This window comes from Macaca mulatta, chromosome 2 (assembly GCF_049350105.2).
Source record: "Macaca mulatta isolate MMU2019108-1 chromosome 2, T2T-MMU8v2.0, whole genome shotgun sequence".
NCBI lineage: Eukaryota > Metazoa > Chordata > Mammalia > Primates > Cercopithecidae > Macaca > Macaca mulatta.
This window is the reverse complement of record NC_133407.1, coordinates 26,781,590-26,807,243: the sequence shown is the minus strand read 5'-3', so window position 1 is coordinate 26,807,243 and position 25,654 is coordinate 26,781,590. Positions and strand designations below refer to the sequence as shown.

The 25,654-nt window shown below is 37.9% G+C and overlaps 1 protein-coding gene across 1 annotated transcript in view; it reads right to left on the bottom strand.

The window, feature by feature from the left end:
* Window positions 1–6,732, bottom strand: part of ZNF385D (zinc finger protein 385D) — a 335,927-nt gene extending 329,195 nt beyond the window's left edge. The window contains exon 1 of the mRNA XM_015132246.3: window positions 6,320–6,732. Coding sequence (XP_014987732.1) covers window positions 6,320–6,341 — 22 coding nt within the window. The 5' untranslated portion in view covers window positions 6,342–6,732. The remainder of the gene's footprint in view (window positions 1–6,319) is intronic.
* Between the last annotated feature and the right edge of the window lie 18,922 nt (window positions 6,733–25,654).

The following is a 25,654-nucleotide window of genomic DNA, read 5'->3' as shown; positions in this document are numbered from 1 at the left end:
ACATCCCAGCCTGCTGGCAAGGGAATGCCAACATCTGGAGAAAATTCACTTAAGCAAAGTGAAGCTGAAAACTGAAATTGTGACCAGGTGAGTTACTATAAACTATAATTTTGCTATCTTATAGAATTTTAAGTATTTTTCAGATGGCCTTAATATTCTATAGAGTTAACACTAGCTTTATACTGCAGAGTCCTATGAAAGAAGCAACTGGAAACAGAAAAAAAGATTATGGAATTTATTACATTTAGTTTAAAATTTAATTTCTATGGCCTAGTCCTTATTAGGACTTGGGTTAAAAAAAAAAAAACAAAAAACAAAAAACCCACTAGTGTTTCAGCAACGAAAGGGATTGTTTCTCTTGTCAATGCCGGAGTATTAGCTTTCATAGGGAATATCAGCCTTAGGGAATGCGTGGAGGAAGTGGATTCCCTTCCTCTCTGCTCTCCAACACCCATTCAGTCTTGCACGTCCAACACATATTTCTAAGTGTCTGGCACTAAGAAGAGTGCTGAGGATATAGATTAAACAACATTTATCCATTAAAAACTCTCAGTCTACCAACCCCATTCCTGCTCCCATAGCACCCATCTTCCTGTGGGGCAGACAGCATTTTCTGTGAGCATCCATCCTGATACTGCTGCGGATTTCCTTTCTGACCTTGGTCAGGTTACTTTTCTTTTTCCTCTCAACTTACAGAAATGTGATAATGCATGTGGGCAAAAAAAGAAAAAAACTGAAAGATTGATAAGAAAGAAAAGAGATTCACTACATCCCAGCCAGTGCCCTAATACAGGTTCATATGCATTTGAGGTTTTGGAATCAAGAGGGTTTCATGAAAATACCTTCCATTTTAAGGGCTGTGTAAACCTGGAGTTCATATTCAATCAGGGCTGACTTCCAGCTGCTTCATAACGATTTTAACGCTGCGACAGAGCAGAGCATCTTCCTATTTTCAATCCTAGCAATTTGGTTCAAGCATGATCTCAACCACTTTAAGCTTTGATATTTCTAGCCACCTCTTATGCTGTATTTTCTCTTAATGCCACCAATCATGTGTGAAATGCTGTTGCAAAACTAATCTTTGTGGGAAATGATATGTAATGGCTTCTTTAAAGAGAGACAGACAGAAAGAGAGAGGGCAGGGACTATGACCTTTGTTGTTTTTTGACATGGTTTTCGTAGTGCCATACAAATGGAAACATCCCTTTCTCAAGGTCAAAGTAGAAATAGGTTTCTGCTTATACAAGCATCATGCTTTCTTAGGCAGGAAAAGCTTTGAAAATGATCCTTATGACTTGATTTTTAGAACCTCTAATGTATATAATGGTTGCTAAACTTGAAAGCCAGCTGTGCTTAAAAAATACTTTAATATCTACCTTATTAAGTCAATACTTAATGTATTACATTTCAAATGATGTGAAAAGATCCAGGAATACATAAATGCTATGAATGAAGTATAATATTAAGTATCTATGTAACAAGGAACTATTTGACATTCCAGTATTAAACACACACACACCAACCAATACATCTTGTCTTATCAAGGGAGTGTTCAGGCAAAAGCAGCTGTGACCAAATCTTCTGGAATGGAAATCAGAAACCACTAATTTAAATTTTTCATTTGTTTTTTGGAACAATTATGTCACCCACGAAAGCGTAACTTTGCAAGTCATCATTAGCTCATGAATTTTGGAACTTATCCCTTAAATAAACGTATCTCATTTCCATATAATCACAACAACTATGGAGGTCTTTAAAAAACTAGCTTAAAATTTAAGGGTGTGATAAGGAATCCATGTTACTGGTATGTTGATCAAATTTGGAATTTGGCTTTTAAAATAAGAACTTCACGTGAAATTAAAAGGAGAATAGTCGTGAGGAGGAAATCTTTATGGTTTTTAAAGTTATCTTAGATTTCAGATTCTTATGCATGACCCTTTCTGATAGTATTCACCTGTTACATTCTCCAGCCCTGTTTTGTAGTAATTTATTGCATGTAATTTAGATTTAAGTGTAATAAGACATAATGGTCAGGACTTCAAGCTTTAAAAGGGGGACTTTAGACATAGAAGTTCCTTGCTGAATTATTCTCTCCCCTGTCAGCTTTGGGAAGATAGAAACACTGGCTGAGTGTTTAGAAATAGTCTAGTGGACCTAATTCTCCATAACAGATCACTCAGTACAAACTAATTAGAAGGAGTTAAATGTTTCCACTGAAACCACTAAAAAAGAAGATGTTTTTCTCTGCTGCCTGCTGTTTTCTGATCATTTCCTTCCTCATAACCTTGCCATTTAAATGTTTTTCTGGCACACTAGTTTGGAGGTGAACTTGGTGGTCCAGCTACAACCAAAAGTGTAAGTGCTGACTTGAGAATGTTCTAAACATTCCAGGGGAAAACGAAAGTCCTTCCTAAGACAATGTGCAAATGTGTCTACTATAGGCAGGGGAATAGGGTTATGTCCTAGAATTTTCCTACTAGATTTTTTTTTTTTTTTTTTTTTTAGCTGTTGTACTAAAAGCTTCCTCAGGTTTTTTTTTTTTTATTACAGGCACACCACCAAATGTGTTTCCTATTTTTCTTAGGCATTTTAATGAAGAGAGTTGATCCACAACTAACACCAAAGCGAACTTGAATGGTTCATTCACACTTTCTAAATTTTGCCTGCCCTTTTCTCTAGGTTTAATTAATATGTCATTAATAGTATCATTTAGGGAGAGCTCTAATATTTGCCTCTTAGTTCTGTTTAAGGTGTATCATTTCATTTTTTTTAGGAGTATTATCATGGGGGCAAGCCCCAGCTCCTTCTTGGCTATAAGCTTACCACAGTCTCTACCTGCTTGACTCAGAATTGAAAGCTTACTGATATGCACCCACACAGAATTTCTTCAGTACATCAGCCTCCCATTTTCTCTCCCGATGGCAAAGGGTGAGACATGGCATCTCTCTGGCCAACCATGGGGAATCTGTGTGGTTGACATGACCACTGGCAACGACTCACCTATCCAGCAGTAGAGAAATGTGTCAGGCCAGATGGGAAGGGGGAGACGATTCAAACCTACGGTGCTTAGAGCTGGAGACAGTGCACAGTTACAACCTTCTGCCAGGTGCTGAGCAATCGCCAGGGTGCACTCAAGCAAAGACCCTGCCCTTCATACCAGCACAGTCCTCTTAACTAAACTGTAACTGGGCAGCGCAGTCCATTGTACTGACAACCACCCACAGCCTCTTCTCCTTAATCTAGGGAGAAGTCCCCCAGCTGCCTTGCTTTTATTTCTGGATAAATTATTAATGGCTATTCATCTTTGGCACATGTAATTTTTAACTATGTAAAATATTGATGGGGGTGGGAGGGTAAAATCATAAGTATTTATATTTTTCCCTTGCTTTTACAGTAAATCACACTCAGTTTGCTGACTGAGATTTTCCCTGCTTCCTTCTCCCATATGAACCTTATATTTAACTCCAAATAGTGAATGCAAGATCCAAGATCGATAGATTAAGTAACAAAAGTATCCACGGTGACTGAACAGCAAACTCTTAAATCATGGCACAGGAAGTACAGATGAGCGATTATTGAAAACACTGCACTAAAATCTCAATAGGAGATAAGAGTGAGGCTTAAGTCATTAGAAAGCTCTATTAGTCTGGTAAGTCTGAGACAGCACGTTCCAAACATGAGCTGTTCTTGAGATCCGAAAATATTACATATTCCACCAACTTGCACACACACAACTGACTCCAACTAAGCTAGGGCAGGGTCCAGTTGTCCAGTCCCAAGGGGAAGGAGGAATGAATTGAAGCAGATAGGCTGAGCCAGGCTATTCAGGCAGTGATTCTTCAGCTATATTTGAAGGGGTAGGGGGGAGGGGCAACACTGACAAATCAGATGATTTATAAAGGAAGTAAATATCCTGCTTTCATATCAATTCACCCCATACCATAGCATCACCGTGCTCTTCATCACGCTCTGCTGGGGACACAAATAAAGGACTTATGACACCTCTACCCCATTCTCACAAATCACCAGAAAAACCTAAGAATGCAGCATCGCTTTCCCTTTGTCCCTGTTCTCCCTGACTTGATAAACCATTTGCAGTTGAAAAATGAAGAAGAAAGTAATGGCCAACCAATTTGCAAAGTGAAAGCATTGTTTTGAAGAATTACCTGAAATCGCTACAATTTTGAACACAAACACATTAAGATACATACACATGTACACGTATATGTGTGTACGTACATACATACATATATACATACATAGCCTTTAGGATTTTCAAACATTAGGATGCTATTGAATTTTAACATGCCTGAAGTATACTGCTTAATTCTTTTTGCCCTCGCTCTTGTACTACACATTTTTTTTTAGAGACAGGTGGGCTCCCAAAGTTGTGGATATCTAACAGCTTGAACGACAAGCTGCATAGCATACCCTGAAAGAAACGGCATTCCTGAATACCTAGGATTTCCTCTGGGAATAGAAAAACATTTCTTATACCAAAATTATGGTAAGGCAATGTTCAAGACACGGAGGGCAACTTTAGCCTTGCCTTTCAAAGAGTAGAGTGTCATCTGAAGTAAGTAGGACATCACATTTCAATTCGTACTATTAAAAACTTGTGTTACACAATGAAACTGATTACCCTATGAATCACTCTGCTTTACAAGGGGCTGAACTAGCATACAGTTAATAACACGAGCTAGCCCAGTGAACATTTCTCCAATAGTCACACGATAATCCAGTACAGCATGGATGGCCTTTGACCAGTACTTTTAGACTTTACTGCTATTCTAACTGGCCCTACTTCCTCAGGACAATCACATAAGGAATTGTTGCAACAGGGTGAAAATATAAACTAAAATTATAATTTCATCACCCTTCAGTATCATTACTGATGCCGAAATTTTATTTTGTCCAAAAGACTTATTATCTTTACAAGCTTTTCCATTTATGAAAATATATGCATGATAAAGTCTAATAGTGGCCAATAAACAAGCTTACCACCTCCATCACTACCCACTGGAAAGAGATGGTTTTTAACTATAGATTCTGCTTAAATTTGGTGAAGCAATGAAGACTGTTTCTTCCAAATCATTTTCAGTTATTTTAAGACTTCTTTTCTAATATGACACAAATTATAGGGAAATCAAAACCGTCAAGACAACTAAAGGCATTTAGCTTTTGGAACTTAGGTTCCTTCCACACTCTCTCAAATGTCTCAAAGACTAAAGGAAACAAAACAGAGCAAATAGTACATACAGAAATAAATGCCCAACAAACTAATAGTGCCCCAACCTAAGTTTATCTAAATACCTCTTTAATCTGAAAGAAGACTCTAGATTTAATATTGAAAGCAAATCAAGAAATCAGAGAATTTGCATCTTGGATACATTTCTAGCCCCTCTCCAGTTGCTCTATCAAACCTTTTAATATCACATAGATGCCCTTAAATGATGATGCCAGATGGGACTTACAGAAGGAAAGCATAACTTCAGAGAGGACGAACAAATATTCAGTCCTTATCCTTGACTTCTTCTTATTTAGTGAAGGCGCTTGCCTCCTGGACTAGCAGTAAGTTGCAGTGTTAAGAGTGCAAATGCCCAGCTCCAAGCCCACTTCCAGTGCTCAACTGATAGCTCAGATCTAAGCCTGAACATGCTTTCTGGAAATGCAGGCAGCTCAAGTGAACACCTAACTGAGGTTTCTACCGTGGCACAACACTAAACTGCACAAATATTTGACAGCTCCGAGACCTCTAAAGGTTTAAAGTAATATGCATTTTGTGCTAGGCTGCTCCTAGCTAGACAGAGCACTGAGATGATATAGAGAAGTGTTCTCAGCTGCTCAACCACTGCTCAATAGAGAATGTTTTCCTTCTCCGCCTCTGAACAAGAAAAAACAGCAAATGCTTAATGAAATGCTCATATTGACTAAGCTTTCACAGCATCAATAGTATAGGAACTTTGTTTCACATTCCATTAAGTTTGCTCATGACTTCCCACGCTGCACCATTTCTCCTTCACCTAGCTAAAACAGCCAACTTCATTCGGGCAAATCAAGGCAAAGTTTGCCCCCCCCCCCACCCCCACGTCCCTGTCTCTTTTCTTTTCCAACTTAAACTCATCCACGGCCAAATTAACAGCCCCAATAGTGGCACAAAGGAAGCTTTGAAGGCTGCACCGGCTTGGTCCTCCAGTTGCCAACCGGAGGTAGGTTCAATGTAATATATTCTTGCAGCTTAAATAATTTTTTAAGGGCTTGTCTGCACTGATGAAGAGCCGGACACCCCCAGAATTACATCATCAGAGTGAACACTCACCAAAATACATTATGTTTCTCATTAATCAGACAGCTGGAATCCCACCGCGTTGTCTTCAGCATCAGCTCTCACCCAAGGCTGGCACGCAGAGCAGAGCCGTTTCATGCTACATTCGGTGGAAATGTCCCCGGCGTGGAGAGCAGTGAGCGCCGAGAGCGTGCCTCCTCCGCGGGTTGAGCGCCTTGCAGCCTGCCTTTCCGGGGCTAAGATCCCCGGCGGCTGGAGAGTGCGCTGGGGCTGCCTGCTGCACTGCCCATCCTTACTGTAATCCGACTCCTCCTTGCGATGTCCTTGCCGCGCCTGTGACATCAGGACTGAGAGTACTACAGACAGACCCCTCCACCCCACCCCACCCCACCCTGGGTTAGCAGCCGCTCCATGAGGTGCTCCGATTGCCTGCCTGGACCAACCATGGCTCTCGGGAAGCTTTGACGAGCCCAGAGACTTGGGAAGGGGCGGAGTGAGGGGCGCGGGAGGCTCTCTTAAAGCGAGAAGGGTCTCGGGATCCACACAGGAGCACACAGGAGGATTTCACCACTGTGCAGGAGGGACGTTCTTAAGGCGAGTTCTGCCATTAACGTGTAAATTAGACAACACTTTTACCCCGCCCCTCCTATGAATGCCACCATTCTCTCCAAAATTTAACCTCCTCTACCAAGTGAAAACGGCAGTACGAAGAGGGATGGTGCCGTGCTTGCGTTCTCTTTGCTGTGGGCTTGAGGGTTTGTTGTTATTTTTTGTGATGTTTACATATAAGAGGAATAAAAGGAACGCCAGGGACCATTGCTAGGGTAATAGAGGTTTACACTTAGAAGTGATCAGGTCCCAGAAAGCTAGTACTTGGTGAAGAGTAATTTTTTATTTCTTGAGTGTTCCCTGAGCTATGTTGATAGAAAGATATAAAGAAAAATAACTGGTGATAAAAGTCACATCTCAGTTGCCCAGGATTTGCTGCCTCCCTTAGTAGGTAGTTATAAAGCACACTGAGGCTGAAATGATCTTTGACCTCCTGAAAGGGAGAGATGATTAGCCTGAAGGGCAACCAACATTGTGTCATAATTAAAGTCCAGTCACCAATTTAATATAGCTACACACACACACACACACACACACACACACACACACACACTCCCATTAAATTTGAGATGAACAGTCAAGAAAGGCAAAACTTAGCAAAGCCTCTGGCTCCTCCAATGGTATAATGAATTGCAGTCCTTATCTTACATAGGAAAGGATATTAGAAAGAAATCCCTGAAAGCTATGCTGATTAATACTTAAATGCACAACATGGAAAAAATAAACTCATACAGCACGTTTCCTTTCCTAAGGACTCATCACTTTGGGAACCAATTTACGTACTGGGACATTTGAACTTATAAATTTCTATAAAAATTTATGAAATTAAGAACCAAATATAAACAAAGAACTGTAGTCTATGGAAGAACCCAATTGATACATTTTTAATCTGGGCTTTTATAAAACTATGATAGCAAATATTTCTACATTTTGATATTAAAATATTCTATGGCAATTCCTTACACAATTCTATGTCTCTTGGTGGATTTAATGTGTATAGAAATTAGGGGGCTGAAGCTCATAATAACAGCTTTCTGTGCAATCTTGCATAAAAGCTTAACTCCGATTCTACCTCTGTGAAAAGAGTGCAATGAACAATATCCTCTCTCACACTAGATTGTAAAGAATTTGGTGAGTGAAAATAGGTAAGCAAATATAAATCAGAAACATCACGGTGAATCTTAAGATAAATCTAGTACTGTTCTTTTAGAAATACTCCTAATTTAAAGCAACCAGAGGAAAATGTAAATAGTACAGGATATTAACTTTTTTACTCCCTTTTAAAAATTAAAATAAAAACAATGTTACAGGCAAGTGTTGAAGAAAATGCATAAATGTTTTTTCCTTTTGGACAAATGGAAATTGTCCAAAAGTACAATTAATAGTTCTTCCCTCAGGCAAAAGAACCATCTGTGGTAGAGCCTATTCATGAAGCCTGTAAGCTGCCTTGACCTCCTACATGTGCTAGGGGGCACTGTAGTTTAATGTTAGTGCTTTGGATCCATTTGAGTTCCTGTAGTTGGAAGATGCAAGCATTGAGAGTTGAGTTTCAAATAAGAGATTTGAAACACTAAAGGACTATCTTAATCATTAATAACACCCTTGCATTTGCATGACATTTTACAGTTAAAAGGCACTTTCACATGTCATCTTTATTACTAACAAATTGAGATATAGAAAGGTGGATATTACAGATGTCACAAATGAAGAACTGGAGGCTCAGAGATGTTAAGCAACTTTCTCAATGATGTGATGAGTAAGAAACAGTTGTCTTACTATTTGTTCGTTGAATTTATATTAGAGTTCTCCAACAAGTTTCCTTCTTCAAATAAATGTGCTATTTATAATGGCTCAAGTAAAAGTCACCCCCAATAAAACAATGTCACTGCATGTTCTAGAAACAAATATATCTATATGGTCACAAATACATCAGCAGGCAGTATTTGGTAATAGAACATGGCAATCTTTGCCTGGTAGTATACCCCAAAAAGCAGCATGTAGCCTTTGAAAGAATTTGGCATTCTAGAAGCAACTGAGTGTAGTATCTACACAAAGTAATTCTGTTCAAACAGAAAAGGAAGATGTCCTTTTAATTAAAGTTGTATGCCCCCGCTTCCCTGCAGTTAAGAGTTATCTGGACTGTAGAAGCCTAAGAAACAAACTTGTTTATCTCTGGATGGAAAACAAGTGACTTTTGTTTTAATTTTATACTTTTTACTGTTTTATATAAACTATTTTATTTATTTGTATATATTTATAAAGAAAAAAATGCAACTTTTTTTTGATTGTTGTTGTTTTGTGTGTGTGTGTGTTTGCATTTTTTTTTTTTTTTGAGACGGAGTCTGGCTCTGTCGCCCAGGCTGGAGTGCAGTGACCGGATCTCAGCTCACTGCAAGCTCTGCCTCCCGGGTTCACGCCATTCTCCTGCCTCAGCCTCCCGAGTAGCTGGGACTACAGGCGCCCGCCACCTCGCTCGGCTAGTTTTTTGTATTTTTTTTTTTTAATAGAGACGGGGTTTCACCGTATTAGCCAGGATGGTCTCGATCTCCTGACCTCGTGATCCGCCCGTCTCGGCCTCCCAAAGTGCTGGGATTACAGGCTTGAGCCACCGTGCCTGGCCGTGTTTGCATTTTGTACTTTGACCAGCATCTCCCTAATACTCTCGCTCTGCAGCTCTGGTAACCATTTTATTCCTGTTTTTATAGAGTTTGACTTTTTTACACTCTACCTGTAAGTGAAATCATTGGGTATTTGTTTTTCTGTACCTGGCTTATTTCACGTAAGACAACAATGTCCTCCAGGTTTATCTATATTGTCACAAATGAGAGGATCTTCTTCTTTTAAAAGGTTGATGGAATACTATTCATATTCCATTATGTATATATGCGACATCTTTGTTATCCACTAGTGGACACCTTGCTTGATTCCTGAGTAATACTGCAATGAACATGGTAGTACACACCTTTCTTCAACATACTTTTTTTTAAAAATTTTGAACCATAATAATATCCAAATGAAGCCACAGCTGATCTTGGCTAGATAGAGGATTGTGAACATGCCAGCTGTGCCTGAGAGATGCTCTCATATGTCATCTCAAGGGATTGACTTAGCAGCTTCTAGGGAAGAATCTGGTTCACACCCTGACCTTTATCTGTCTCTAAGAGTCTGTGAGAACCTAGGAGCTTCTGAGGGTGAATTAAGTCAGTTCATCTGGGGTCAGCTATAGCACCAACCTGCTGGCCAGATAAAAATATACCTAGCACTACTAAAACAAAGGATGCCTTCAAACCACTTACATATTTTGAATTAAAATATCATGGTAGGGTGAAAATTTTTTCTGTGTTCTAAGATCCAGGTAGCTGCCTGCCTTGATTCCTCATCTCATTCAAATCTTGCTCAGAGGTTTATCAGTGTACTGATTCACTCTCCTCTTTTTCCAGTTTGAAACTGCCTTTGTCCCTCCCCTGACATTTCTTAACCGCCTTTCCTCCCTTATTTTTCTCCATGGCAACTATCATCATCTGACACACTATTTTAGATGTCTGTTTATTTTTGATTTCTCTTCACTGGAATGTAATCTCAGTGAGGGCAGGGATTTTATCTGTTCAATGCTATATCTACAGTTCTTAGAAAGGTACCTGCTACTTCTCGTTATACCATAAATATTTGTGAATGAGGGAATAAGTGAATGAATGAATGGGCATCCTAAGTACAGCTGTATTGTGTGTAAGACATCATACTTTTCTATGTGCCTGAAGTCAGTTCTTTGAGGTTGATGGTGTTCTGTGCAAAGTGTTTACACAAATTGAATTTGTCCATGCTTAGCAGCAGCTGTTCTTAAATTCCATTCAGTACAGATGCCAGGTGGTACTGCAGGCCACAGTTTGTGAGCGTGTTTGTCCTTTCAAATTCTCATAGCTGCATGGAGCAGAGATTTAGATTTAGCATGAGTTAGCATAGCTCAGTTGTGTCTTCCATTGCCTTACGCTTGGCTTTAGTTTAGTCCATCTTTATCTTTTATCTATAATGTAGCAATAACATTTTATCCAGTGTTCCTGATTTCAGGCTTGCCCATGTCTAATTCATTCTCCATATTAGATCCATTACTATCTTTAAAAATGGTATGATCATGCCACTCCTTTGCTCAATGTTCTTCACTGTTTCTATATTTTTATCCACCAAGGTAGTTAAGGTCTTTGACAACCAGGTCCCTATTCGCTTCTCCATTTGTAAATACTTTGTCCTTCACAGTCTTCACTGTGTGAAACCGAATGTATGGCTATAATTCGCCTGAAGATTACATTCCCTTTTACCTGCTGTCTCTACTGAAGCAATTCGTCATCAATCTTTGAGTGTCTGTTTAAATATTACGTCTTCTGAGAAAATCATTTTTCTCACCAAAAGACTCAACGAGGTGTTGTTTGTATTTTTTTCATATAGTACACTGTACTAATTCCTACTCTAGCATTTAAACTTAGTGTGGGAATTTGCCTTTACCTGTATGTAACCCAAATGAAAGAGGATTTTCTTTTTAACTCCATGACCTCATACAAATCCATCGTTCAATGAACAAATTCATTATTTATCTATTAATTCATTCAACATTTTTGAATAAATTTAACATCTTTGAAGCCTATTATGTGCCAGGCACTGCAGAAAGTACAAAGGATAAATGGGGAATACACCTTATGAGCGCCAGGAAGAACAACAAGGCCAATATGCCAGAGTAGAGTAGATCTTAAAAAGCAAACTAAGAGTTGACTTCAAATAGGTAAGATAGAGCCCAGTTCAGTAGAACTTTTAGGTCATTAGAAATAATTTGACTTTTATTATGACTTACATGATATAACTTTGGAGCAACATGATTTGACATGCTTTAACAGGTTCACTATGGCGGATGTATGAAGAATTGACTAAAGGGAGCAAGGACACATGCAAGGTGACCAGTTAGGAAGGCTTTGTAATAATCCAGAAAAGAGAACATGGCTTGGACCAGGGAAGAAACAGTGGTGGTGGAAAAAGTGGCCAGATTCTCTACATGTACCAAAATGGGTCCATAGAATTTTCTGATGAGTTAGATAAGCAATGTAAGATTTTTTTTTTTTTTTTTTTTTTTGAGACGAAGTCTCACTGTTGTTCCCCAGGCTGGAGTGCAAAGGCAGGCACAATCTCAGCTCACTGCAACCTCTGCCTCCCTGGTTCAAGCAATTCTCCTGCCTCAGCCGCCCCCCCCCCCCGCAACGAGTGGCTGGGATTATAGGTGCCTGACACCATGCTGGATACTTTTTGTATTTTTAGTAGAGACAGGGTTCTAACATGTTGGTCAGGCTGGCCTTGAACTCCTGATCTCAGGTGATCCGCCCGCCTTGGTCTCCCAAAGTGCTGAGATTATAGGCATGAGCCACCGTGCCCGGCCAAGATTTTTTTAAAGTAGTGGATTATTCACAATTTGAGGACTAAGCAAATGGTAGGACAGAATTTCCACGAAATCAGGAAATAACTTTTAGAGAACTTGCTTTGGGGGAGGCTAGAAGGTGGTCAGTGTAGGGGAATAATGTTTGGTTTGACATTCCTATTATATCCAAGTAGAAGTGTTTCATAGTAGTTTGGCTATACAGGTCTGGAGCTCAAAGGAGATGTTTGGGCTTCATATTTAAATTTGGAAGTCATGATTTTATAAATGATAATAAAATCCATGAGATCAGATAATATCTTTTAGGAAGTATAGATTGAAAAAGGAGAAGAGGGTTAACACTAAACACGGAGTTATAAAAGCAAAAGCACAAGTATATGGGTAGTTAGTGATGAATATTTGTTGAAAGTATAATAACTTTTGAATGCATGTGTGTTGACATATGAATGACATGTGCTGGAAGGCTATTTTAAGCCTGAGTTGGCCTCTAGTATACCACCACTCAATGTCAAAACAGTTTGAAAATTACACAAATAAGTTGCCCATATGGAAACAACTACCTAATTCAATTTATCTGTGTAGTGTTTGAATCAGAATTTTTTAAGTTGTGTAGACACTGCTATAAACTCATAAATCAATTTTATGATCAAATTCTTACTTGATGTTTCCATACAAATTAAATGCCTGGGTCATTATGGAAAATTAATTGCCTACAAGAAAAAGTACTAACATTGTGCTAAGGATAAAAATTCTAGAAATACCATAATATTCCAAAATTCTAGATTTCACTGACTTTGGAGACATATCATAAATTTCTCTTTTTCTCTCTCTTTATTTTTTATTTTTTAGATGGAGTCTTACTCTGTTGCCCAAGCCCCAGACTGGAGTGGCGCAATCTCAGCTCACCACAACCTCTGCCTCCTGGGTTGAAGTGATTCTCGTGCGTCAGCCTCACTATAGTCACAGCCTCAGCTGGGACTACAGGAGCATGCCACCATGCGGGGATAATTTTTGTATTTTTGATAGAGATAGGGTTTTACCATGTTGGCCAGGCTGGTCTTGAACTGATCTCAGGTGATCCAACCACTTTGGCCTCCCAAAGTGCTGAGATTACAGGCGTGAGCCACCACACCCGGCCTAAATTTATTATATATGTGACTCTTTCTAATCTGATGGACAGCTAATAGGAGCTTTTTATTATATTTAGTAACCAGCATTGAGAGCCAGAAATCTTACCTTGGAGCTGGTTGTGGAATAGCAATGTTTATTGACTCAAAAAATAGTTGTTAAGTACTCCTGTGCCAAGTACTGTCCTAGGCGCTAAAGGTATATTAATGAAATTACAGAAACCTCTGTATACATGGAGCTTAAATTCTAGAATTCTTTATATTTCAACATATACAGTAGGATTTGGAACCTCTTTCACCTTTATCTCATACAGAGGAAATGACCTAAAGCATCTTTCAACTCATTCATTCACTGGTTACAGTTTATTGCTTCTCTCTCCAACAGCAGACCAGACATAAGGGTAGAGACATGTATATCATGTTCATACTATAACCAATGCCTCAGATGGTGTCTAAAACATAGGAGACATGCCATAAATGTATGTTGAGTGAATAAATCTATTGAAAGTCTTCTGCCTCTGGATGGTGCTTCCTACTGTTCCTACTGAGAATATAAAGTTCTATTCTACCAAGAATGCCATTTTCTATTCTCTGTTATTTGTCTTACAAGTTTTATTCACTACCTAAATCTCAGATATTTTGTTTGTACGTTTGCCCTGATTAATTGATAGTCCTGATCCCCTTGCAATAAGAAGCGTTACACACTTCCTTTCTGATGGTTCTCAGATTATCTCTCTCATGCCTCTTTTTGTTTTTCTTCTGTTTCTTTCCTTCACAAAGCCCTTCAGAAAGTTGCATATATTTTTACCTAGTTTGTATGAGGCAGGGGCAGACACTGGCCTCTCACTTTAAATGTATGTATAATAGATATTATAACCAAAAATAGATGGACACCATGTCAAAACTTTGGTAGTCCCAGATCACCTAGTATGGTGCCTCACTCATAGAAAGCCAAATCATTATAACCATCGTCATCACTGGCAAAAACCAAAAAAGAAACAGTGGAGTTGCTATTATAACAAGTCCTGAACTCGAATGTTCAAGTTACTTACCTCCCTGTTTTTCAAAGTACTTAGTATCTCAGTTGAGGAAATGAAGCATATATCCAAAAATATAACTAAAAACAAAGGTAACATAAAGTAACAAATGAATACTCTAGGACATGTGTATAAGGGTTTGGTAAAAGATGATATTATGAAGGGGTTCAGGCAATCCTGAGAAGCTACAAGTGGTGGAACTTAAGCCCTGTCTTTAATATTGACCCGGACCGATGTAATGCAGAAAGAGCTGACAAATGACATAAAACAAGAATGGGACTGTGAGTGATGTGTCTGGGAGACCAAGAACAAATTAGAATATTAAAGAGTAAGTTTCTCGAAAGATCTTCAAGCAACGTAAGGTTGGAGAAGAAAACACAGATGCTGTATTGGATGAGAACTCCCATTCCAGGAAAAAGGCTTACATTTTATTTGACAGACAGTGTAGGAAGTGTTTGCTGAATGAATACATAAATGAACTTCAAAGTATTTCCAAGGACAGAAATATAATAATACACCTCCAAAGACATTTGGTGACATAATAACGTGAGTTAATACATCTTGTGTAGCAGGCTGAAAGATCTTATACACTCCAGAGATTTCCAATTTTTCTTAAAATAAAATTCATTTATGGTTCCTGGGCAGCCATTTCAGAATCAGCCCTCCCAGACCCAGACCCACCACCAATATGTTTGCAAACAAAACGAAAGAAGTAAACGGCATTATATTGAATTTCTTATTTTGCCTTTAAAAAAGAGATTCTTCATGATAAATTGAGTGCAGCGCCAGTAAATTTGGATGCTTTAGGTCATGAACATTCCATTTTTATATATACTGTGATAACAACTACATAGAGTGAGCAGAGAGAGGGTGCAACTGTGCCCCAATGTTGCAAGAATTCACAAAGTAATTGAAAGTGTTTCCAAGTGTGCATAATTCTGTGCCTCCAGTCAAATACAGTAAGTGGAAATTTGTTTGGCTTCCTCTGTCAAACTGTCTGAAATACATAAAGGAAGTGTGTAATGGGAAAACAAAATATTACAGTTTCAACATTCTTTTAATTATCTCTCAATCTCATCTTTGCTATGCTCAAACATAATAATAATCCTGAAGGCTCATCTCTGATCTTTTGGTGGATAAAATGACCAGATGTGATTGTTACCCTTGACTCAAAAGTGTCAGTTCTAGAAAATCTGCAGTATTTGTCACCATGAATACCATTTAACTGCAGCGTTACCCAAAGGAACTCTGCACAGCCACACGTGAATACAACTGGAGGAACTTAATTAATCTTGCTGTCACTTCCATGATGCTTTTCATTAGTTTTGCTGCTATCTGATCAACTGGATTTCTCTGTACTGGTAACGCTACCCATAGCCTCTTATAAAGTATTTTCAAAAGGTAAACAAAGATTCACCTTTGTGGTAGTGAACTTTTATACAGTGGGACATTATTACTGCTACTCATATGAAGGTAACTCTCACATTTCATATTTAAAATTATAAAATCATAGGAAACATAAATATCTAATCTATCTCCAACTGAGAAACTGTTTTAAACTCTATGCACAGATTAGGTATTTGAAATAAAAGGTCATACTTCTCTTTATATTATTTTCATGAATACTGATGCTTAGTGCACTATGAAGAACAGTACTGACTAAATATAGAATATAATTCATAAGAAATCTGGGCTTTTTCACTGACTGCTGGAAAGCAGTTTAGCAAAAATTACATTTAACTGGGAGAACAAAGGAAACGATAATTCAATGGTAGCATTTGTCCTCTCTGTGAGTCATATTTTTGAAAGATTGGTTTAATGTGTGTATATTTTAAATATAATTTATTTATATTTAGCATTATTTTTAAATGTTATCCACAGTTTAGGGCTGACCCGTGTAAATAGTAGAACATTATAAAATGACTGAGTGTGACTTTAATGGTTAGGTCATAAAAGACAAAGTGGCTTTTGCTTCTCTCTTTTGTATCATACACTTTAGGGAACGTCACCTGCCATGCTATGAGGGTGCTCAAGAAGCCCTGTGAAGAGGTACACATGGCAAGGAAGTGAAAACTCCAGCCAAAGCCAGTACCAACTTGCCGTGTATGTGAATGAGCTGCCTTGGAAGGGGATTCTTCAAACTGTGCCAAGCCTTCACCTACCTGCAGCCATGATCAATATTTTAGTGCAGCTTCATGAGAGACTCCTAGTCAGCACCACCAGCTGAGCAACTCCCAGATTCCCGACCTACAACAACTGCGTGAGATGTTAAACCTTTATTGTTGTTTTAGACCTCTAAATTTGGGGTAATATTTTTTACACGTCAATAGATGGCTAATACATGATGGAACTTTATAGTCTAGTTTTAACAATGAAACTTCTGAATAGTATTACTTAAATTGATGACAAGGTGGTCTGGAATTCAGCTGAGATAAGACAGATGTAGATCTCGGAAGCCTGGATCCCATTTGGGGCTTGGTTTCCTTACCCATGAAGTGATAATGTGAGAATGAGTGAAGGTCATCAATCAATGAAAGAACCAACATAGAGAGGTGAGAGAAGTAATACAGCCTCAGAGGATGGGCTCATTATATGTCTATAGGTAGGATAAGATACTTTGGAGGAATGAAGAGTGTGTGTCAGTTCTCAAGGGGGTGGCTGTCACTTAGCTTCAACCAATAATAGTCACGAGAGAATGCAGATCCAATTTTCTCAGATTCTTCCTTTTTTTTTCTAGCTTTTTTCAGATATTACCCGAATGATAAAAATTGTATCTAACTTAAAGTCATAATGGCTTAAAATTATGATTGCAAGAGCATTTTCTTCTCCCCCTGCCCCCCCTTTTTTTTTGAGACGGAGTCTTGCTCTGTCGCCAGGCTGGAGTGCAGTGGCTCGATCTCAGCTCACTGCAACCTCTGACTTCCTCGTTCAAGCAATTCTTCTGCCTCAGCCTCCTGAGTAACTGGGATTACAGGCATGCACCACCATGCCCAGCTAATTTTTGTATTTTTAGTAGAGACAGGGTTTCACCATATTGGCCAGGATTGTCTCGATCTCCTGACCTCGTGATCTGCCTGCCTCAGCCTCCTAAAGTGCTGAGATTACAGGCGTGAGCCACTGCGCCCAGCCTTTCTTCCCTTTTCTATTTTCCAATATCTTCAGGATTATATTCAAACATCTGTCCTCCTGGATTCATCTGCTCCATCCATTCTTCCTTTCCACTACTATCTCTATCCTTCTTTCTTTGCTTTGTAATCAAACTTCTACAATTCATCTACCAATACCATTTTTCTCTGCCTGGTGTCATGCTTTCTCCTTGCCCTGTAAAGTTCTTCTCCACTGTCTCAACTTTCTGAACTGCTGCTCATCCTCAGGTGATCCACTCATGGCACCTCCTCTCAGAAGCTTTCCTTGATTGCCATAGTCATCATTAGTGACTACTTTCCCTAGGCCTCAAGACTATAATGCTCTTTATCTCTTCAATCTTACTAGTTCTCTTTTCTTGTTTTGTAATGTAAAACAAGATGCCATGTAAATTGTAAATGTAAAGATGTAATGTACAACGTAATGTAAATGTAAACATCTAATGTAAAACCTATGTAAATATCTCGTGTAAAAATCTATTTTATCACCACTTATTATCTCATCTCACAATGCCTGCCTGTAATACACTGTCCAGATCTCTCTAAAATGACAGACATGTTGCTAAGGTGCTAAAAGTGTTATAGACAGACAGCCTTTCACTGCCAACCCCTAGAGGTATCATCTCAGCTGCGGACAGCTGCCTTGTCAAGGTTTTGGCCCTTGGTCATGGACCATATCCAGTGATCAATGTGGGATTGAAAAGACCTATTCATCTTGGACCAACCTGGGGCACCTTTCTACAAGCTGGATCATTCAAGCTCTAGAATACAAAAAGATGCCTTTGGTTCTATATCACAGTTCAACTTCCTCTTCTCCCTTCCACAGTGCTGACCTAGAGCCCTCCCTCATAAACATCCTGCATGCTAATCTCCATCAGTGTCTGTGACACTGTCATTGAGTAGGTACTCAACAAATGCTTGGTAGTATAAAATTAAGTCCCAAGTACCTGTAAACAAATAATACAAATTTCCCAAAGACAAGAATATGGTAACTCCCCCCAAAACTCTTGAAATTGATGGACAATTTAGGGGAAAAGTTCACCTTCTCTCCAGAGACCTATTGATTTTGGAATTAGTCTGTGGAAAGAAAAACCCAGGATTTAAATGAACACCCTGGTCTGTGTACTCTGTCTGGGTAACAGTGATGGCTCCGAGATGTCAGGCCTCCCAGGAGATATTCAGTCATGATGTTCTTCTCTTCTTCTATAACAAAGGTAATAACTCAGCATTTTATCTTTTCTAGGGGTGTCATTACTTTGAAAAGACAATAAAAGCCTCACAAGAGTTTCTATATAGTGAAAAGTTTTCTAAAGGAGAAAAAGACCCTAATTAATTTGAGAACTAACAAATACATCAACTTTAAGGAACTTCCATAGTATTGGCATTTAAACTTCTTGGGAAATCCTTTCAAATGAATATCATGTGCTTTAGGTCTATAATATTATAACATTATATATTATAGGCAATAAGTGTCCAGGGGTGAGTAATCCCTGTGTATTTCATATGAAGTGGCATTTCCTGTAAATAAAATAAAGTACATTGTTTTAGTTAAATAAAATCATACACTGGAGGAAAAAACAACTTTGCCTTGGAAAAATCTGTGATGCTAAGAAATATATAGCATCTACCCTTCGGAAACCGTGAATAGTAAGTCCTTTCTAATCTCTGCTTTGGTGTTACCAAGTGGTTTACTACCTGCTTTCAAGTCCAACACTTAATTTGGAAGACATTAAAATTTTTTCATTAATTCACTATTCTAACACATAGTCATTGAACATCCACTTGTCAAGCACTGTGAGAGGGGCTAGGGATATTGGAGTAACTGAGATAGATTTTTGGCCTCTTGGAGTTTAGTTTTCCAAAGAATGAGATACTACAATGGAAGATGGATCAATGGCTACAACAATCTGTTGAAAATGGGCAGAAAAGTAGGGAAGGATGGACAATCAGGGAGGGAGAGAAGGGCTTTTGAGAATTTGACATGTAATATAAATAATGTGGTTAATTTGAGATTCATTAGAAATTAGTCAGACAAAGATAAAAGCAGAATATTCTGGGCATGGTTAACAGCTTATGTAAAGACCCAGAGGATAAAGCAGTGTGGAGACAAGAGCTAGAAGATGTTCAATAAGGAGAGGCAGGGGAGAGTGGTATAGTATTAGGTAGGAGAAATAGTTTGAAGGAAATCGTGAACTGCAACAAATATTTGAAAAACCACAAAGGATTTTCAGGAAAGTAATGGGCCTCATGGTTATGGATTCAAAATATAGAATGGTGAACTAATAAGTATTCAGTGGAAATAAAGTTCTCATATAACCAGGTGACTTTGAGATAAACATATGCAATAATGCTGTAATCTCTGGTACAAGCCCCAGTTTTCCTTGCTCAGGTTTGCTGTCTACATGCCAGCCAATGAAACATAACAAGCAAGAATGAAAAAGATACTTTGCATGGCTGGGCTTGTCTAGTTGGAAATCACCAATCCAACCACTTTTAGAGTAAATTAATGTTTTTAGCTGTCATGGAAGCTGAGCATTGAATATAAGAATGAAAACTGAACAGTTTAGCGTTTGACAATTGACCCAGTTTAGCCTTCAAATGATGGAGTCAGCGTGCTGTGTGCACTGAATTCTATGTCACACACAGAGTGGCACTGAAGCATGGAAGAAATGACACTTTGAGGAAAATACCATAAGTTTTTAGGTTTATATGCAAGTTGTGGTATAAGTTTACATTTCTGTGCTCCCAAGCTTATTTTTTCCAATTGTTCACTTCTCTTCTGCCTACAACTTTCCTGAATAATTTCTGTCACATTATGGATGCCCCTGATTTTAAAGATCTTCTAGCATTGAGATGTATCCTTAGACTGAGGTTACCCAAAGCTGTCTCAAGTAAATAAAGTCTTAGATATCTGCAGTGGACAAAAATGTTTTATTTTTTTTCTGAAGTTTCCAAAATGAGAGTCTTTATAAGTACTGTATTTTCATTAAATAAATCAGTTCTTATGTTTTAGAAATATAAAAGCAGCAATTTCCAAAAGGATATGCATGTATAATCCACACACACACACACACACAAAATCTGTGTTTGTGTGTGAGAGAGAGCATTTGAGTGTGTGTGTTATAGATTTTACTGACTTACTTTGCTAGAAATATAAGTAAGGGATCAATACTGATGGAAAAGTATAGGTAAATTTGATGTATTTCAGAGCAGCTGCCAAGCCATTCTCTTCTCTGGGGAAATGCCTATTTAATATGAAATACACAGGGCTTACTCACCCCTGGACATAACTGATTTGATTAGGATGGCTTCTAAATGGGATTTTCTGAGACCCACGACTTGTGAGGCCTAGCTTGAAAAGATGAGCCGAGACAACCATGTTTGTTCTCAAAAACATAAACTAAGAGATGGAGAAGGAAGGCGTCCATTGGTGATGGGCCCTGGAGCCAGTAGGTCATATAGACTCAGGTAATATAGATTCATGTGCAAGATGGATAAGCACCAAAAAAAAAAAAAAAATAGAAAGAGGGAGAAATAGAGGTACACATAAGTACATGCGTACACGCACACACACAAACACATACACACATACACATACACACACACAGAGAGAGAGAGGGAGAGAGAATGTGCACTAGATAGAAAGACAGAAAGGCACATCCTACATGTAGGCTAAGTAGGCTTTGGTCATTCAAAGGTTTCTTTTCATATGTACCTTTTTAATTATCTCATATTTTCCCTGTGGCAACTTTAATATGTGTCTGTTCCTCCCATAGTAGTATCTTATTTTACACCTTTAATTAATTGAAAGAGATTCAGTAGACTGAAACTAGTAAGAGCCAGGGTCAAGTGTTATATACCAGCCATTTGACTACATGTAAACAAGAGAAAAGAAGATAGCAGCATTGTGAAGAAAGGAAAGATAGCGGCCTAAAGGAAAAAAGGAACATCAGTCATACTGGAGAATCCAGGGCATTTGGGAACTGAACCAATAGCAGTTATGGGATTAATAACAATGGTTTCTGCAGGAAACAGATAATGGCTTTCAGATCTTCAGATGAAAGACCTGTTTTCTTTCAATGTCATCCTCCACTGATAATTTGTGAAGATTTACATAGAAATGATGAGAATAATGTATTCCTTATGTTTTTAGTGTATTTTTTGATAATCAAACATCTTATTATTAGAGTAATGAAGAGCATTTACTTTTGATACATATCACAATTATTGCCTATCTGTTATGGGTACAGGACATGTGCTTATTGATGTGTTAGAACCTGAAATTAAGACTTTGGTTCATGTATTAAAGCACGGTCAGAATATATTTTAAAGATGAGTTTGTGTTTGAGGAAAGAGTAGGATCATGCCATAGTAATGTGGACTGACTGATTTTGTCCTTTATTTCAATTTCTGGTAACTCACTATATATCTGCTTTAAGATGCAAATCTTGAGGGAGATACTGCAGTAGAACAGAGAACATTTATTGAATCACTATGCAAGGCCCTCTATGGAAGCAGTTATGGCATGGAGAATAGAGATAAATAAGGAAGGTCAAGAAGAGTAAGATAGAATAGTTGAAACTGAAAAGAAGGTATTACAAATGGAGCAGAGGGAGAATGAGAGCATATAATTAGTTAGAAGGAGAAATAAAGTAGTAGAGATCCTTGAAGTCAACAGCATATACTTAAAATTGTATTTACTGGAAACACTGCTTGTAGTTGAACCAATATACTGGAAAGGATTTGTGGCTATGGGTAAAGAAGACAGCCAGATGAGGTTCAATTAACATAAAATCTTACCTAATCTAGTACTTGAGCTCAATGGCCATATTTAGTGCAGCTATAAAATATAAGGTCTTTTCAAATCTAATTCATTCCTTTCATTCATGAAAAGTGATTAAATAATGCATGTACAACCCCCCCCCCCACCCTTACACATACATGTACACACCCTAGCTATTTCTGTCTGAGCCTAAATTGAAACAGAATTTGGTAGCAAATATTGTCAGTTGAGAGCCTTACAGAAATCACAGATCTTAGAGAAATGCAAGGACTGTGTGAGATAGCCACCTTTAAACAAGACTGAAGCTATTCATGTGTCTTAGGTTTGTGTAATCATCCTGCAAATACAGTTGTCTTTTTAGCTCAGCTGCCACTTGTCTTTGACAAATTTTACTCATTCTTTTTTTTTCCCCAAGATTGAACACTATCTCTTCTATAGCATTTCATTTTGCTGCTGCTAACTCTTTTACATGCTTCCTTAGCACACCCTTCTTACCAATAATACCATTTGTTATCATTGACTGCATACTTGCCAGTTCTTTTCTAGACTAAGACTCTTGAAGGCAAAGCCAGAGTCACCACTACATCTCCAGGGTCTCGTGAGCTTGATTCACAGTAGGTACCCAAAATATACCTAGTGTACAAATGAGTGGGTGGATGGATGAATGAATTGATGAGTGGTGAATGGGAAGAGAGTTAAGGTCAGGGGTGGGAGAGGAAGAGAGGGATTGAGAAGATTGAGAGAGGAGGAAGAGAAAGGATTATATATTGTGATATGAATATATGAAATGGTAGTTGAAAATATTTAGATAAAAGACAAATATGACCAGTTTTTGGGAACATTTTAGTAATTAAAGAAGTTAATTTCTTTATAATAATAAAGCACAAGAATGCATGTAGTGTTTTATATTATCTCAAACATTCATAGCATATCCAAATGATGTACCCTTTATCATAAATTCTAGCCAAAAATTAAAAGAATGCTCTTATTTTTACATTGTCATAATTTGTCGTAATTGTTTAGATAAGTACATTCTAAGCATGAGGGAACTGTAAAAACATGTAGTCATTTTGTACATTTCTGGCCTTGTTGTATGTAATAACAGATATTAGAAGGAGATAACTTAGTGGGACAGAGACACAGATGAATGCACTAAATGAGAGAATCCCCAGGCCATTCCTGTCATGGGACTTAATGTCTGCAGTTTGATTATGGAAAAAAGGACAAAGGCCTTTCTTGAAGATAGAGTTATTACCTATCTTATAATCAGAATAAAATGTTAAGAAAAAGAGCACTACATCATTATTAATCAGATCTTAATAGCATAATGTTAACTTCTATATATTTAAAGTAATTATATTAACATAAGAAAGAAATTTACTACTGAGGATCCTGGGAAGAAGCAGAGTAGGAAGCACCAGGAATCTGTCTCCCCACTTAGACAACAATTGCACTAGCAGAATCTGTTTGATATAACTCTTTTGGAACTCTGGAGTTTATTGAAGGCTTCAAACTTCCAGGAGAAGGTTTGGACGGTAAAGTGGAGTCAATTTTGATCAATTTTAGCTCTTAGAGTAGCAGCAACCTCTCCCCAACTCAGCCCCATGACAGGCAGCTGTGCACCTGCTCCTGAAATAACTTGCACATAGCTCGTAGGAACCAGGGCAGACAAAAATGACTTTGTCCTCCAAATATTGGGAATATGTGCTTTGATCACTGATGACTGTTTCTGATCACAGAGTTATAGACAAAGAGGTAGGTGGTCATTGCTATTGTACTTCACTCCATTGTTACGAACACACCGTCACCAATTGAAATGAGTTCCAGGGGATATAACAAATCAGTAATCATTTTTTCCCTCCTTTGATTATTCTATATTTCTTCTTTTTGGAGTCAGACATTAAAGACTAGGGAAACGACTAAACAAACAGGAAATTTAGAAAGTTGACCGTGTATTCCCAGGGAAAGGCACAGGCTCAGAAAACAAAACAAAACAAAACAAAAAACAAAAAACAAAACCTGAGAAAGCCTTAAATTTGCACTTCTGGTTGATCCTTGGCACAGGCACAGCCTGAAACAATCAACAAAACAATAAGCAATAAGCAATAAATATATAATACAGCAAGCTCTGGGGAAGGGGGTAATAGAGTTTTCAGAGTTGCCACATTATTAGATTTAAATGTCCAGTTTTTAGCAAGAAAATAAAATCATAGGGCATAAAAAGAAATAGGAAATGTATGGAACATTCAAAAGGAAAAAGTAAGTCACCAGAAACTGTTCCTAAAAAAGACTTGATGACAACTCTACTATACAAAGACTTCAAAACAATTGCCTTAAAGATGTTCAAAGAGTTGAAGAAAGGTGTGAAAAAAAAATAAAGAAAGTAGAATGTGAATAAAATAGAGATAGCAAGAAGAGTCAAGATGGGTGACTACATACAGCCAGGAAGAGCATCTTCCTGAGACCAAGAGACAAGACCATCAAGATGGTGGAGGAAGGGGAAGCAATGGTTAAAAAACTAAGTAAGACCATAAATAGCAAATACAATCTTGAAAATAAATAGCAAAGATGGAGGACTCACACTTACTGATTTTAAAACATACTACAAAGCTACAGTATTCAAAATAGGGTGATATTGGCATTAAGATATATAAACCACAGGAATAGAATAGAAAGCCCAGAAATAAACCCTCATATAGATGGTCAAATTCCTTTTGACAAGGGTGGTAAGACAGTTCAATGGGGAACAAATAACCTCTTCAACAAATGGTGCTGGAAAAACTGGATATCTATAAGCAAAAGGATGTAAATGGACTGTTACCTAAAACCACGTAAAAAATTAAGTCACAATGGATTAAAAGCTTAAATATAAGACCTAGAAATATAAGCTTTTAGAAGAAAACATAGAACAAAATTTCATCACATTGGATTTGGCAATTATTTCTTGGATATCACACCAAAGGCATAGGAAATTAAAGAAAAACTAGACAAACGCAACTTTATAAAAAATTAGTTTAATGTTCTTCAAAAGATACTACCAACAGAGTAGAAAGGCAATTCACAGAACGGAAGACAATATTTGCAAGTTGTATATCTGATAATAGATTAACATCCAGGATATAGAGAGAACTCCTAAAACTTAACAACAACAACAACAAAAACAAGCTGATTAAAAAATGGACAAAGAACTTGAATAAATATTTTTCCAAAGATAATATGCAAATGGTGAATAAGCAAATGAAAAGATGCTCAACAT